Source organism: Betta splendens, chromosome 1 (genome assembly GCF_900634795.4).
Source record: "Betta splendens chromosome 1, fBetSpl5.4, whole genome shotgun sequence".
NCBI classification, from domain to species: Eukaryota; Metazoa; Chordata; class Actinopteri; order Anabantiformes; family Osphronemidae; genus Betta; species Betta splendens.
In genome coordinates this window covers 19284575-19298318 of record NC_040881.3, presented here as the reverse complement: position 1 = coordinate 19298318, position 13744 = coordinate 19284575, and the positions used below count along the sequence as shown (strand labels likewise).

The 13744-nt window shown below is 46.1% G+C and overlaps 1 protein-coding gene across 10 annotated transcripts; it reads left to right on the top strand.

The window, feature by feature from the left end:
- The first annotated feature begins 525 nt into the window (after window positions 1–525).
- Window positions 526–10366, top strand: LOC114855001 (platelet endothelial cell adhesion molecule-like). Of its 10 annotated transcripts, none has more exons than XM_029149651.3 (16): window positions 526–782; window positions 876–899; window positions 1776–2072; window positions 2143–2424; window positions 3009–3278; window positions 3393–3665; window positions 4600–4878; window positions 5029–5301; window positions 5508–5609; window positions 5727–5757; window positions 6709–6782; window positions 8590–8640; window positions 8715–8804; window positions 9145–9201; window positions 9519–9541; window positions 10160–10366. In XM_029149651.3, exons 1-16 carry the CDS (start codon window positions 740–742, stop codon window positions 10259–10261), a joined length of 2271 nt encoding a protein of 756 aa, XP_029005484.1. In that variant the 5' UTR covers window positions 526–739; the 3' UTR covers window positions 10262–10366. The 10 variants fall into 10 exon arrangements, 8 of the variants coding, with proteins under 8 accessions (XP_029005484.1, XP_029005474.1, XP_029005502.1 ...); XM_029149641.3 differs by having other exon boundaries at window positions 8587–8640; XM_029149669.3 differs by having other exon boundaries at window positions 527–782; window positions 6757–6782.
- Window positions 10367–13744: the final 3378 nt, after the last annotated feature.

Sequence of the window (13744 nt, the reverse complement as noted above, 5' to 3'; positions counted from 1 at the left end):
TTAATATCCAACTTTTTTTAAACCTATATAAAATATACTGTATTAGATGAGTAAAGGTCATGTAACATTGTATTTAATAGTTGAAATGTAAAAATTCACATGGATGATTATAACCCACGTACAGAGCTGCCTGTGGGTGGGTGTCAGACACAGTCCACATGTGATCAGTGTGTCATCTGTCGCTAGATGCTTCGCTGATGCTCATCTTGGTTCCCACGTTCGCTCAGCAAACTTATTTGCAGGTTATCGGCCCACTCTCACTTCTTCATCAGGGTTACTCCTTTTTAAGTGGTGAACTAGCTGAAGAAGCTCCACCTATGTGCTTCCTGCTCAGACATGTGTGTGTGTGTGAAAACACTTTGCAGGAGCTGAGCTCAGCTGTTATCTGGACTCCAGGAAGCACGAGTGTCACGAAGGATTCATTTTTCCCATCTTCTCTACCTGCTCAGTTCTACCACGGCCAGAGGTCAAAGACCTGACTACTGCAGCGTAGCTACCAGCACGCACACACACACACACACACACACGGGCCAGAGGAGGACATTCCACAACGGCAACGAGTTGGGCAGCACTGACTTCCTGAGGAAACAACACTGGCTTCCTGTCAAATTAAGCCAAGCAGGCCACTGCAGGGGGTGATAACGGCCGAGGCAGCGCGTCACCTCGCTGTCCACTCCCATCCACCACATGCACCACTTCTCCTCGAGGACCGTCAGCCTCGCGCCGCCGCTCTTCAGGGATGGGCCTCCTGCTGCTGCTCACCTGCTCGCTCCTGTCCAGCTGTAAGGCTCCTGCCTCCACCCGCTACAGTAGGACGTCTGGATTGTGGCCGCCGCCTCTAATGTGATGATGTCTTTTCTTGTCGCCCCTTCCAGGCAGCGTGGTCCACGCACAGCGAAGTGAGTATGTTCATCCAGACCTATTGTCACCGGCTGGAAAAGCTGAGAGATGCAGTCAGTGTGAGGAAGGAGTCAGTGTTTTATCAGAGCTGCTCAGTGGGAGCTCTGGGAACATGTTGGGCAGCAGCGTCACACGCCTCCCTGTCCCACAGCTTCTATGTGGTCACGAGTCCATCAGGCAAAACTGCAAACTGGCTGAAACTATGCGTTTATCATTACATCTGTGAGGCCTTAAACGTTAAACCATCAACGAAAAAATCTGAAATCGGCTCAGGTGGAGATCAAGTTAAGAACTGGATGAAAATGAATGGATCTTTTACTTTTGATCACAGTTGATCATCTGTTCCGTCTCTAAAGGTTTAACCCCACATTTAACTGTGTGAGACAGAAGTGTTCTTAATCAGTGTGACAGCCTCCACACAGTCACTGCTAAAAACAAAAACAAAGCCAGACACCAGATATTCAGAATAAGGAGAATGATTCAGCATGTGACCTTTCTTAACCCATTAATCAGCAGTGATTTACTGGGACCAGTTGCAGAGTCTTTCTACATGCTAGAAGCTGGATCAGGTGTCATCAAAAGGGCAGGACCTTCAAAACGTTGGGAGCTGTGAGTCAGAGAGGACAAGCTCTCTGCAGCTCTCTGACTTTTTACTGAACTGAATCTGTCCTGGACCCTTCAGGGGAAGCACCAACCTGAGGACTCACTGCTGCTGCAGCGTGGTGGTGGGAGCACGATGCTGTGGGGCCTGTTCAGGCACAATGACCAGTGTGCTGTTCACGAGATGATGTGACTTCGCTGGCATCAATTCACACATGGGGCTTATTTCAGTCTATTAAAGGATTTGTCGTGAGTTGTTGTGATTTATTTTCTAGAATTTACCATAAGAAGCGTCGAGCTGTTCATCGAGCCCCACGTTAATGTGACTCGAGGGACCAACGTGACGGTGAGGTGCAGGGCCCTGGTCAGCAGCCTGGACCAAGAGCCGCTGAGTCGTGAGTACGTCATATACAAGGACAACAAAAATGTCTACACCAAGACCTCCATCACCCCCGAGGACCTCCTGTACCCCCTGCCCCACGCCAGAGTCGCTAACACAGGCAACTATAGGTGTGGAATCACCATCGAGGGCAAAAGGATCAAGAGTGAGGATAAGAAGCTCACTGTTACAGGTTGGTTTGAGTTCAGTTGATTCAACTAATGTCCTGAATGTGAACAGATTTCATTAATGGCTTGTTCCAGGCTTGTCAAAGCCAGTTCTCCGCCTCAACAACACCGAGGTCACCGAAGGGGACGAAGTGACGGCCAAGTGCGAGGCGCCCGGCGAGACGGGTTCCATCTTCTTCTCCTTCTACGAAGGCTCCAAGGTGATCACGGAGAGCGGGGTGAACGGCAACCAGCTGGAGGCCCAGCTTCCGTTGAGCAGCACCGGCACCCACACACTCCACTGCACCTACGTTGTCTTCATAATGCAGGACTTGTTCAAGTCTGAGGAAAGTGACGCCGTCCATGTCACAGTCAGAGGTGGGTACACTGTATAAAATGAGGAGAACCTAAAACAAGTTCAAACTGGTAACTTCCAGTGTAGAAATAATCAAAAAATAATAACACATTTTAATTGTATTATGTTTTAAAAAAAAAAACTTTTTCATTCACTTATATGTGCAATAAAAAATAATAAGACTGATACTGAAGACATTTGACAGTGATTTGTTGGCATTCAGCTCATTGCAATAACAGAGGATATGACTTTTTACTTTTACTTTTTTGTCTGGTCAACTACGATATCTTACATTTTTTTACACTATTGGTAAAAGTGGAGCTGTCAGTGGGAGAATAGTGAGAGGCGATAATCAACCGCATTGCTTAAATATTCAAAAACATTTTATTATTCAATCAGTACATCTTTACTGTATGAAAGAAAGCACTGGTGTGGAGCCAAACAGTGACATCATGACAACCGTCACAGAGCTGAACGCGTCACAGTCCAAACGTCTTGTACTGAACACTTCCCCATGTTTTAGGAGGCTGCGGTGACACGTGGCTGTTTCTTTTACTCTGATCTAAAGCATCTGCAGCATCTGCACCTTACTGGTTTGTCTCCACAGAGTTCACCAGCACACCAGTACTGGAGATCTACCCTCTGTCAGACGTCTACGAGGGCGACCGCCTCAACCTGCTGTGCACCATCCGAAACCCTCTGCTCGACTCTAAAAGCGGGTACCTTTACCTGAGTCAGGGGATGACGATGCTCACGGCCGGAGTCTCCGCAGTCAACTACACTGTGGTCGCAAAGTCACATGTCCCGGCGGAGTTCGAGTGCAGGTTCGAGATGGGAAGGATAGAAAAAGTCACCACCAAGCAAATTGCAGTGACTGGTGAGTGAGCAGAGAAGTGACTAAATGTGAAGCGCTTCTCCTTTGAATGGAATGGTTTGAATGATATTTAATTATGTGTTTATTACCCTTTGTGTGTTTGAAATCTGTCCACAGAGCTCTTCTCAGTGCCCAAACTCACCATTTCTCCAGCTGAAGTCTTTCAGGGAGACAACATCACGCTGACCTGTAGAAGCGAGATCTATGTTCCTGGAAGAATCAACAACAGAGATCTGATTTACAGCCTTAGCTCGTTTCGGGAAGGGTTCACCAAAATGAGCCCGGGCGTGTTCTCTGGCAGGACCCTGCCCTATGAGTTCAACTATACCTGTGCAGCTCAGGCCAGAGGAGTCCTGAAAGAGAGCCAGATCCTGACTGTGCTTCCCAAAGGTAAATATCATAATAATAATAATAGGCTCCTGCCTGGTGTGGTAGATCCCAGCCTCTGTTGATCCAGTACTCAGAGCCTGCTCTTGTGCTGCTAGGATTAGTGCCTCTGTGCTGACTTTCAGTTCAGCCACTGGTAGGATTTGTCGATATCAGCAACTTCTATCTATCGGTGGTAAATACAGTGTAGGGTTTGTCCTTCCATGAGGGTTCCTCCTTCTTCCCTTCCTCTGTTTGCCTGAGGTATTCACTGAGCACATCATCTGTTGGGGCCATTTTCCTGATGTATTCATGGAGCTTAGTTGTTTCATCCTGGGTAGTGGCTTTGATGTTCACTAGTCCTCTGCCTCCTTCCTTCCATTAAGTGTAGGAATATATTTTAAAAAAATCCCCATTTTATATATATCTTCTCCAATCCAGTGGCTGCTTACTATTTATGACATAAGACTCTAATAATGGTGACAATTAACAAACAACTCTATGTTAATTAATTGATTATTGTCAGATTAATCACTTGATAATCATCTTGCGGGTCTTCTGTTGTTGTCAGGTGCAGTAAATGATACTTACATTGTTCTTCGTGTTAAACTGTACAAGCATAAGTTAACTTTGCTTTTCATTGTGTCTCATTATCATATTGGTAGAACCACTTAACATCACTGAACATCACCAGTGAATGAGTAGTAGCTGCATGAGCTGCCTGTGACTTCATGTTAATTCATGTAGCTTTTATCATAAGATCAAATTTGAACTGGAGTCGTTCTAATCATAAATCATTTTGCACACATTGTTCATATCAACTCACTGTGGACGGTGTTTTTTCCCTCTCATCTCTCGCATAACGGTGCTGCTAACATGCAATCAGTGCAGCTTTACTTTTAACTCCCCACTTTCCCGCCAGGAGACACTCTGTGGCTCATATCGCTCCCTTCTGCAGTTTCTGTCTCCGCTCCAGAGATTTCGGTGCTGGGCCTGCCGGTCGTGGGACGCACCTTCCAGATCCTCTGTCACTCGGCCGTTGGCAGTTTGCCCATAAGCTACACCCTTCTGAAGAACGGCGTCCCACTCAAACCATTCCGTGTGACGCTACCGTGGCAAAAAGCCACTTTCCCGGTGTCCATCAGCAGCCCCCAAGAAATAAACAGTTACAGATGTCAGGCTAAGAATAGGAACGAGGTGGAGCAGCACAGCAACAGCCTCAACGCCACTGTCATCGGTAAATACGCAAATCACATTAATGAAGTAAATGAACAGTGTCACTAATATCACATCAATTCTTTATTTTCTTTTTAATCAAAGTCTAAACATAAGCGCTCCTAGGGGTCAAAGGTCAACCTGGGTCTACCCTCTCCCCTCTCTCTCCCAGTGCCTCTGACGAAGCCGACCCTGTTCACGCACCCTAACCTGACCCAGACCTACCTGTACGAGGGCAACGAGCTGCTCCTCATATGTGAAGTCACGGGCTCGCCGCCGGTCACCTACCAGTGGTACCGCGGCGGACGCAGGCTGACCAGCGCCTCCAACCTCAGCAGCGTGGGCTACCACTTCCAGAGGCTGAGCAAGGAGGACGGCGGCAGCTACCACTGTGAGGCCGGCAACGAGGCCAGCGTGGTCCGCAGCGAGGCGCTCACTGTGGAGGGTGAGACCCCGGCCTCTTGGCTCTTCACCACCTGCCTTCTCACGCTGCTAAGGTTATAGCTGTACTTGACTCTCGTTCATGCGAGACGCTCTGCGTGTAAATGTGAATGTGCACTGGATCGATTTCCTCTGTTCAAGTGAAACCGTCCTGGTGATGCTTAACTGTGGGTTCCTCAGGCCTCAGCGCATGTCTTCCGTCTCCTGCAGTGTACACGGCCATCTGGAAGCAGGCGCTGATCGTCGGGGCGTGTGTGCTGCTGCCCGCGGCGCTGGTGCTGGGCTGTGTGCTTTACTTCAAGTCCAAGAGAGGTAGAGAAACCTACAGTCCTCCGGCAACTCAGGCCTCTTACGTGTAGCTGCACGGGGAAGGCTGAGCCGCCTCCACCCACTTCCTGCTGCTCCGCTCACTTCTCCTTTCATTTGTAGGTAAAAGAGAAGCAGCTGCTGAATTGTCAGTGTGAGTTGGCTCGATTACTCGATTCCTCCGTTACAGCGGGAGTTACGTAGTAGCAGGCTGAGCTGAGCTAGTGTTACTGTACGTGTGGTACCTGTAGAGCCAAATTGGTTGTTTTGCATATTTTATAGACCTTACATTTATTTAAATGATATTATATACAGTTAAGCCTAAAATGATGGATCCGTCTACCAAATTCTGACCTAAAGTTACTTTCATTCAACAAGCAAGGTTTTTTTGTTGAGTGGAAATGACTCAGGCTTCTCCCAAAAGATAATAAGACGACGTACAACAGGCATCATGGTGTCATTTTCCACATTATTCATTGCTTCTCAAAAATCAGTAGAAATGTCTTTATGGGCGGTTACAGCATCAAATGCCTCTTATCTTGCTGACCAGCTTTATGCATGGCTCCACTGGTATGTTTGACATTCATCTTTAGCGATTAAAAAAAGATGAGTAATGCTTTTTTTCCACAATGATGCCTCTCGTGCATCGTCTAATTATTTTATAGAGTTATTTCTTAAAAGAAAAAAATGCTGGTTAAGTAAATGTAACATTAAGTCAGAATTTGCCAGTGGAATGGATCATTTCAGGTTTGACTGGACAGACAGACAGACAGACAGGCAGACAGGCAGACAGACAGACAGACAGACAGACAGACAGACAGACAGACAGACAGACAGACAGGCAGGCAGACAGACAGACAGGCAGGCAGACAGACAGGCAGGCAGGCAGGCAGGCAGGCAGGCAGGCAGGCAGACACACACACACACACACACACACACACACACACACACACACACACACACACACACACACACTTTTAGCATTTTGTTGAAAACGCTTACGTATTGAAGACACATTGGTTGTGAAGATCATGTAAAATCACCATCATATTATTTTATTCAGCTGATTCGCTGCACCGCTGACCTTCTTTTCACCGTTTCTCAGAAAGCCTTCAGGCCCTAAATCAGACGTCTCTCTAACTCTCACCCGCAGCACAGAGGTTTCTAACGCGGCCACAGGTAGCCGGCTTCACTTCTCTCGTGTGTTCTGCTGACCCGTGTCCTCAGTCCTCGCTGCTCCGGCCTCACTCACTCCTGGAGTCTGTCCTCTAATGTGCATGCTGCACCGATGTCAGTGCTGATCTACATGTTACTGAGCTGTTCTTCATAATGTGTGTATGTGTGTACGTCTGGCCTTGCCTTTCTTCCCACATGCATGGTTTCTTCTAGTGATGTTGGTCCGAGGCAGCAACAGTGAGATGTTAAGTAGAAGAAAGCCTCCGTACGCTGCCGTAATACAGGAAGAAGCCAGTAAAGTGGTAGTAGTGAGGTCAGGGTTGATTCATGTCAGTTGTTGCAAAGTGCTCAGAGCAGCACCTATCATCTTCTTCCAGGCGCAGCATCACTCTGTGATGTCATAGAGGGGAGAGCGACCAATGGGACGCCAGCTAGCGTGCCGTCGCTTCCCGCTGACGTCAGCAACAGGAGCAGCTACAGTATCCCAGCAACAGTGTAGAGATGCTCCGCACTGGAAGGGGTCTTATATATGAGGAAATAAAAGGACATGGACAGGAGCAAACACGTAGTAACACTACATGTCAGGGTCTGGATCAAAGGAAGGAGCTGCCTGTGATCTGTGATGAGCCCACTGCTCCCTCTCCCCTCTCCACTCTCTACTCAGCTCCTCAGTCTTGTCTTTGTCCGTTGTTCTTCCTTCACGGTGTCTCTGTGACTGCATGCTCTAATTTAAATGTGTGTATTTAAACAAACCTGTTGATGGATTCATTTGTTCATGCATTTTTTAAAGCTGAAGGAAATGTGTGTATATATGTTGGTCGATCCGTTGTCTGATTAGAAGAGATACTTAGAATAAAGCTTTTATGTAGAGTTGTGTCGTTAACATTCATTTTGCTTCAGCATCTGAGGCAAATGACAAAAAGGTTTACATCAAACTAAGCGTTTTTCAGGTCCTGTCATGAGCCAAATGGTGCAAAGCACAGAATGAGGACCAGAAAACCAAAACAATATGAAGTTGATTCATTTCCTAAACAGGAACACACACAGAAGCTTCCTCGCAAACCTGAAACAATGGAGTCTGGAGGAAGCTTCCTATGTTGTCGCAGAGCGGCTTCAGGCCGAGGGTGCTGATAAGGGCGCTCGCATTGAGGGGGCGGGGCTTGTTCAGCCATTCAGCCGCCATGAATGGCTGCAGCAGGTAGGGGAAATTAGCCACACATGCCCGGGATGACTGTGTGCGATTAGTTACTGAGTGACATGTGCCCTGGGAAGTTGTTTTCACCAGAAGCGACTGTGCTGAATTAACAGCCTATTGTGAGCCAGGCGACGGAAGTCTGCTGGAAATATCCTCCCTTCTTGGGGTGAAGGCCCAACTGTTGGACTGAGGCGAGAACAGGGTGTGTTCCATGCTACAGCACCAGAAGTCACTTTCTGACTGAGGCTGACACCGACACTGAAGCGGACTGTGCTGGACCCAAAGCTGAATCATTTTGGGCGTTTCTTTGAAGTAGTTGTATTATGTTCTGTAAGGCGCCACTTATAATTGAACTCAGATATCAGACAGATCATCTCTGCGTTTCCCGTCCTCGTGTTAAATGATCCACTGCAGATTGCAGATTAGTGGCTCATCTTCTCATCCCTCCCTTAGTAACAAAGTTAGTGTTAGTTCTTGGTTCTTGTTGCCGTTTACCCTGAAGTGCCTGATTTTACTGTATAGTGCCATCTTCAGTGTGTCGGTGCTTTTCCAGTTTGAATCGGTGTCTGGTCTGATGCTGGTGGTGACTCCTGCCTTTGCTGTGTCTCGCAGCAGGTCTGGACGGAGCCGTAGTCAGCGTGTGGACTGAGCGACCGCCTGATGCAGGTGAGCAGCAGCTCTGCTCCTCCCTGTAACACACACACGGCCGCACAGCTCACATTCTGCTCCTCGCGCCGCAGGCGATGACGACGTGAGCAACGTGGTGCCGCCGGACCCAGACGTGGAGTACACGGAGGTGGTGCATCCCCATTCAATGGATCCTGCCCGAGGTTCGCACACGCTCGCAGACACACATAAAAGCACTGGCGCCGCTGTTCAAGCACCGCTCGCGTCGCGCTCACTGACAGCAGATAAGACAGAGCTGCTCCTCTGGAGCTGATGGGGTTTCCACAAGCGCCTATAAACAGGAAGGGCTGAGCTAATTGCCAGGCTGGTTTATGGTGGCGGGCCCTTCATGTGGACGGTCTGCCCTGAAGGTCCCAGAGGCCAAAGATGGCATGCATACGCCCTCATCTATTTATAGGCTTCCGCGCATGATCGAAGAAACAGACAGTATCTGCTGAAGTTGGGCCTTTCATGTTGGAGCAGACTTGTGTTTTTCACCAACAGTTCCCCTGAGAAAAGGCACGGACACAGTGTACAGCGAGCTCAAGAACGCTCCCCATGGTAAGTTACTCACCTGATCTATAATAGATTATACTTGCGTTAACAATAGAAGGATCATTCACTCAGAACAGAACACAACCACGTCCTGATACAGCGGTCGCAGAACTTCCTGTTTTCAAATGTGTTCCCATTACGTGGCTCAGAGTGACTGGAGGTGAACCCTACTCACAGCAGATGACTCGGGCAAACACAATCCGTGCGCATGGGGAGAACAGGATCATCAGGGATCATGTCCGACTCATGACTATTCAGTGACTAAGCTCAGTGAGTGAGTGAACAGGATGCACATGTGTAAACTATGATGCTTTGTCCTTCAGGGGCTGCTGACCATCATGACTACGTGAGTAACCAGCTGCACCAACACCCACTTTATCACTACTGCCATGCGCTGTGAGCTGTCTAGGTTGTTACGAGTTATATCATCATTATAAACTCTATGTTTTGCCTACAGCAAGGGTTTATCATGGAGGATTAATCGGTCACTGTATATTCATAACACAGACAACATGCAGTTTAAACTCCATGGAAACGGTTGATATTCTAAAGATCACTTTACTTACGTTGGGATCAAATTCCCGCCTGCCGTCTGCTCACAGCCACCCCTCTGCTGGTGGAGTTGGTGCGAATCAGTCGTCAGAGTTTCCAGACGGCAACAAAGGCCTCTGGGCCGCTGCTTCCTTCCGTATCACTAGATCAGAGCTGCGGTCCAGTCAAATGACCTCCAGTCTCTGTCCCTTTGTCCCTACATGGTAGTGAAGACGCCGTTGAGGCCTTTTATCTGGGTAGTTTCATGCTGTGGTATCACAGTGGCCTTACATTGTTCTAAGGGAAGGAGAAGAAGATCTGCAGGTTGTTTTTCATCAAGTTTTGTACCACAAAGAAAAACATGCTTAGTGGATGTTGTCATGGTAACGCCTTTGGCTGTGTGGCGTTTCACAGCTCGTCTTCCTGTCAGCAGGGTTCACTGGAGTACGCGGGGCTCAACGGTGAGCAGCCTGAGGTCGGCCACTGCAGCCCAGAGGTCAACGGGTACCACGACCTGCCCGAGCCGGTGGACTAGTGGCCATGTTGTCTCCTGCTCATTCTAGTTACGAACTTACAATCAGTGAACGCCTGCTTAGTTAGCTGTAAATATTTCTTACCTAATTAAAGGTGTGTTGTTGAACAGTGTGTGTTGTCCTATTCCCACAGATCATTTGTTCTCTTTGTCTGAGGTACCTTTCCAGTACCATGAGTCTGTTCATGGCGGTTCTCTGCGGGTTCTCCAGCTTCTTCCCACCGCTTAACTGAGAACTCTAAATAGCCTTTGAGTGAGTGAGTGAGTGAGTGAGTGAGTGAGTGAGTGAGTGAGTGAGTGAGTGAGTGAGTGAGTCGAGAGAGAGAGAGAGAGAGAGAGAGAGAGAGAGATTGTCTCTTTGTGTGTGTGATGGACGAGGATGAGCGAGTGTTTTAGTTTGTAGGATGTGGGTGATTGCCACGTATTGACCACTAGAGGGCGACATTGACCAATTATATACCAGCTCTGCCTACCCTCGTTAAGCCGCTGGTGCCAGTATTGTTTCATGGAGCCATCTGCTGGCAGAACATTAATGTTCTGCCTGCCAGTAATTCTTCTGTACGAAGTAATCAACACACAGTTACTCCTGGATCCTGATCCTGGAGTTTCTGACCCGTCCTCGGCCAGTTTGATGAGATCTCCCTTTTAGAGCCACGTCTCGTATTGTAAATACATTTCTATGGGAACATTCATTTCCTCTGTAAATGTTTTAAATATAACATCATCATCAGCGTTGTTGGTTGTAAACGTGCGTCATAATCAGAGTTCCATGTAATTTTAATGTATGTCCTAGAATAATCTCAAGGACTCCAGATACTCACTGGGAGCGTTGTCTTGGCAACTGGACTTTTTTTTTAATAAATGTACCTATTGGTGAGCGTTTTTCTCTGTGCCTCTGTCAGTGTCCTTATTAAGTTTCCATTAAATTTTAATGAGCTGACTTCCTTCAAATAGTCCAAACATGAGCTACATTGATCAGCATGTGCTCATCTTTTATTCTGTGCTCCTGCTCTGAATTCATCAGGCTTGTTACTAAACTTCCTGGTGCACTCATTCATGGAACATTTATGTGTCCTTTTTCCTGCTCCTATTGTGCTTTGGATGAAACTGTCCATCTGATACTGTACAATAATGTGAAATCAAATGATACATTACTCTTACTAAATATTCAAATTCCTATCATTGAATATTCTTGTTCCTCACTTTCTTCCATTTAGTTCCATCTTTTCATCTAATGTGACCAATGAGTCAAACTTCCTCTCACAACAGCATTCTTAAATCTTGTTATTCTTATGAGCCTTAGCCGTACTTTGAGTCTTTCTGCTTGTGCAGTGCTACAACAGTGGAGACGATGAACTCCCTTTAGCAGAATCCACCTCCATCAGCATCAGGCTCAGGGTGGGCGGCCATCTGCCTCCATTGGTTAGTGATAGAGGGAGAACGCTGTGCATTGAAACAGATTACTCATTGCAAATGGGTAATCTGGCTTTACACTGATATTATTATATGATGGTAGGTTTTCTGACATTCAGATATTTCTAAAGAAAACTGTTTCAGCCAATCAGACGTCAGCGTGTCATCACATGATAAGTGATGGTTCGTGTTTAAGAAAGTCAATTAAACCTTGTCTTTATTTTCATGAGTGAGATTTGTTTTTTCTTGCTGTTCTACTGACGTAGTTATTGTAACTATGTTTTAGTCGTTGTCAGTTGTTTGACGATGTGGAGATGCAGCTTTTCTCAGAACTTCTGACCATGTTTACTGAGAGACTGACTCACACAATTAATCAAGTTAGTTCTTCCTCTTCTTTCGCGTTGATACCTGTCATCATCTGGTAGTATATACAAACCAGCATTGAAGTACCAAAGTACATGATCTTGACGCATCAACGGTAGCATTTTTAGTCTCTCTTTGGAAGCCAATGGAGTTAATAGAATATATGTAGGACTAACTAAAAGGCTGCTGCATTTTGACTGAGTTGCAGCCTTGACAAAGTCATTTTTGTAGCTCAGCGAAAAGGCCATTACAGCAATTCAATCTGCTGGATATTAATGCGTGGACCGGATTTTCTCTTTGACGTAGAACACTCAATTTGGACATAACCTTAAATGGTAGAAGCAACATCAGTAGGTTTTCAAAGCCTTGGAAAAGATTTGTGCCTCTCAAATATATAAATGTACATAATCTGTGTGGGATTTATTTAGACCCTACGAGTATCTCTGGGTCTTCAAACTATCATTACAGGTTCTTATGTACAGTATGGGGTAGACATACGGCTCTAAAAAATAAACAACAGTATCATCTACTAAAATAAAAACTAAAAGATCTAATGATGAAGCAGAGCAGCTCAATTGGAGGAGCTAAGCTGCGAAGATCAACAGTAGTTTATGATGGTGAGAAAAATGATTATCGTGCAGTAGTGTGAAGGTTTTGGTTTGTGCTGTATCAAGGCCGGCAGCTGTTAAAGGCTCTTCTCTGGTGAAGAATGTTTCTACCTGAGCAATATCTTTTAATTATTTGTTAAAATGCTTTTGTCTGTGTTTATTTTGGCATGTTTTTGTAACAGAATATTGTTTCTCTAACGCTTCATGATGATGCAGCGTTACTTCTTCATGCCTTTCCCTCCTGGCGTTGTTGACCTGAGCTGCTGATCTTACTCTGTTTGTAAAGTAAAATTAAAAGTTGAAATAACAGCTGATGCTTTCATTTAAACATTCATTCTGTTTAATACTACATGCTAGATTCTGCTTATTGGCAGAACTGATACACTTGATATGTTTGAACTTTAAACTCTGTGCTTGTTTTCCCTTCACACAGTCTCATAATGAAACAATGCACTGTGCCGCAGCCCAGCACAAGCCTGGAAGTCAGTCCAGCTCAGTTTATTCATATAGGGCCAATTTACAAGGTCCTATACACAACATACACGGCTACCACCATCAAATCACACATCAGCAATAACTCAGAACAGACGAGGCCCAGCAGATCCAGGCTGCATCCAGCATGACCAGCTGGGTTGTGGGGATAGAGAAGTGAGAAAGGAGATACAGGAAGGTTTTAATGCTGCTCTTTGAGTGGGCGTCTGCTTCTAGAGGCTAAACTGAACCTGGTTCGTAGCTGAAGGCTCGGCCTCCTATTCTGTGAGCATGTGGGAATATGACTTCTAAGTTTAATGTCTTCAAGAAATAATCATTTTTGTACTTTATGTTCACTTCTTCCCACTCAACAGTGGATGTGTTCATTTTCATCCGGGATAACATTTGATGTAAAGACAATTCTCACAAACAAGAAAAGTTTCTAACATGACTAACGTTTTCTACTTCTTAATTTTCTTTGTTCCTTCCTCCTTCACTTTGAGATTGTTATCTCACACATACATGTACCCTGCTGCCTCAATTGGCTGAATATTTTTGCCTGACTGTCACATGGAAATATGCAACTTACATTATTCATTCAATTCAATTCACTTTTGTTTCTATAGTGCCA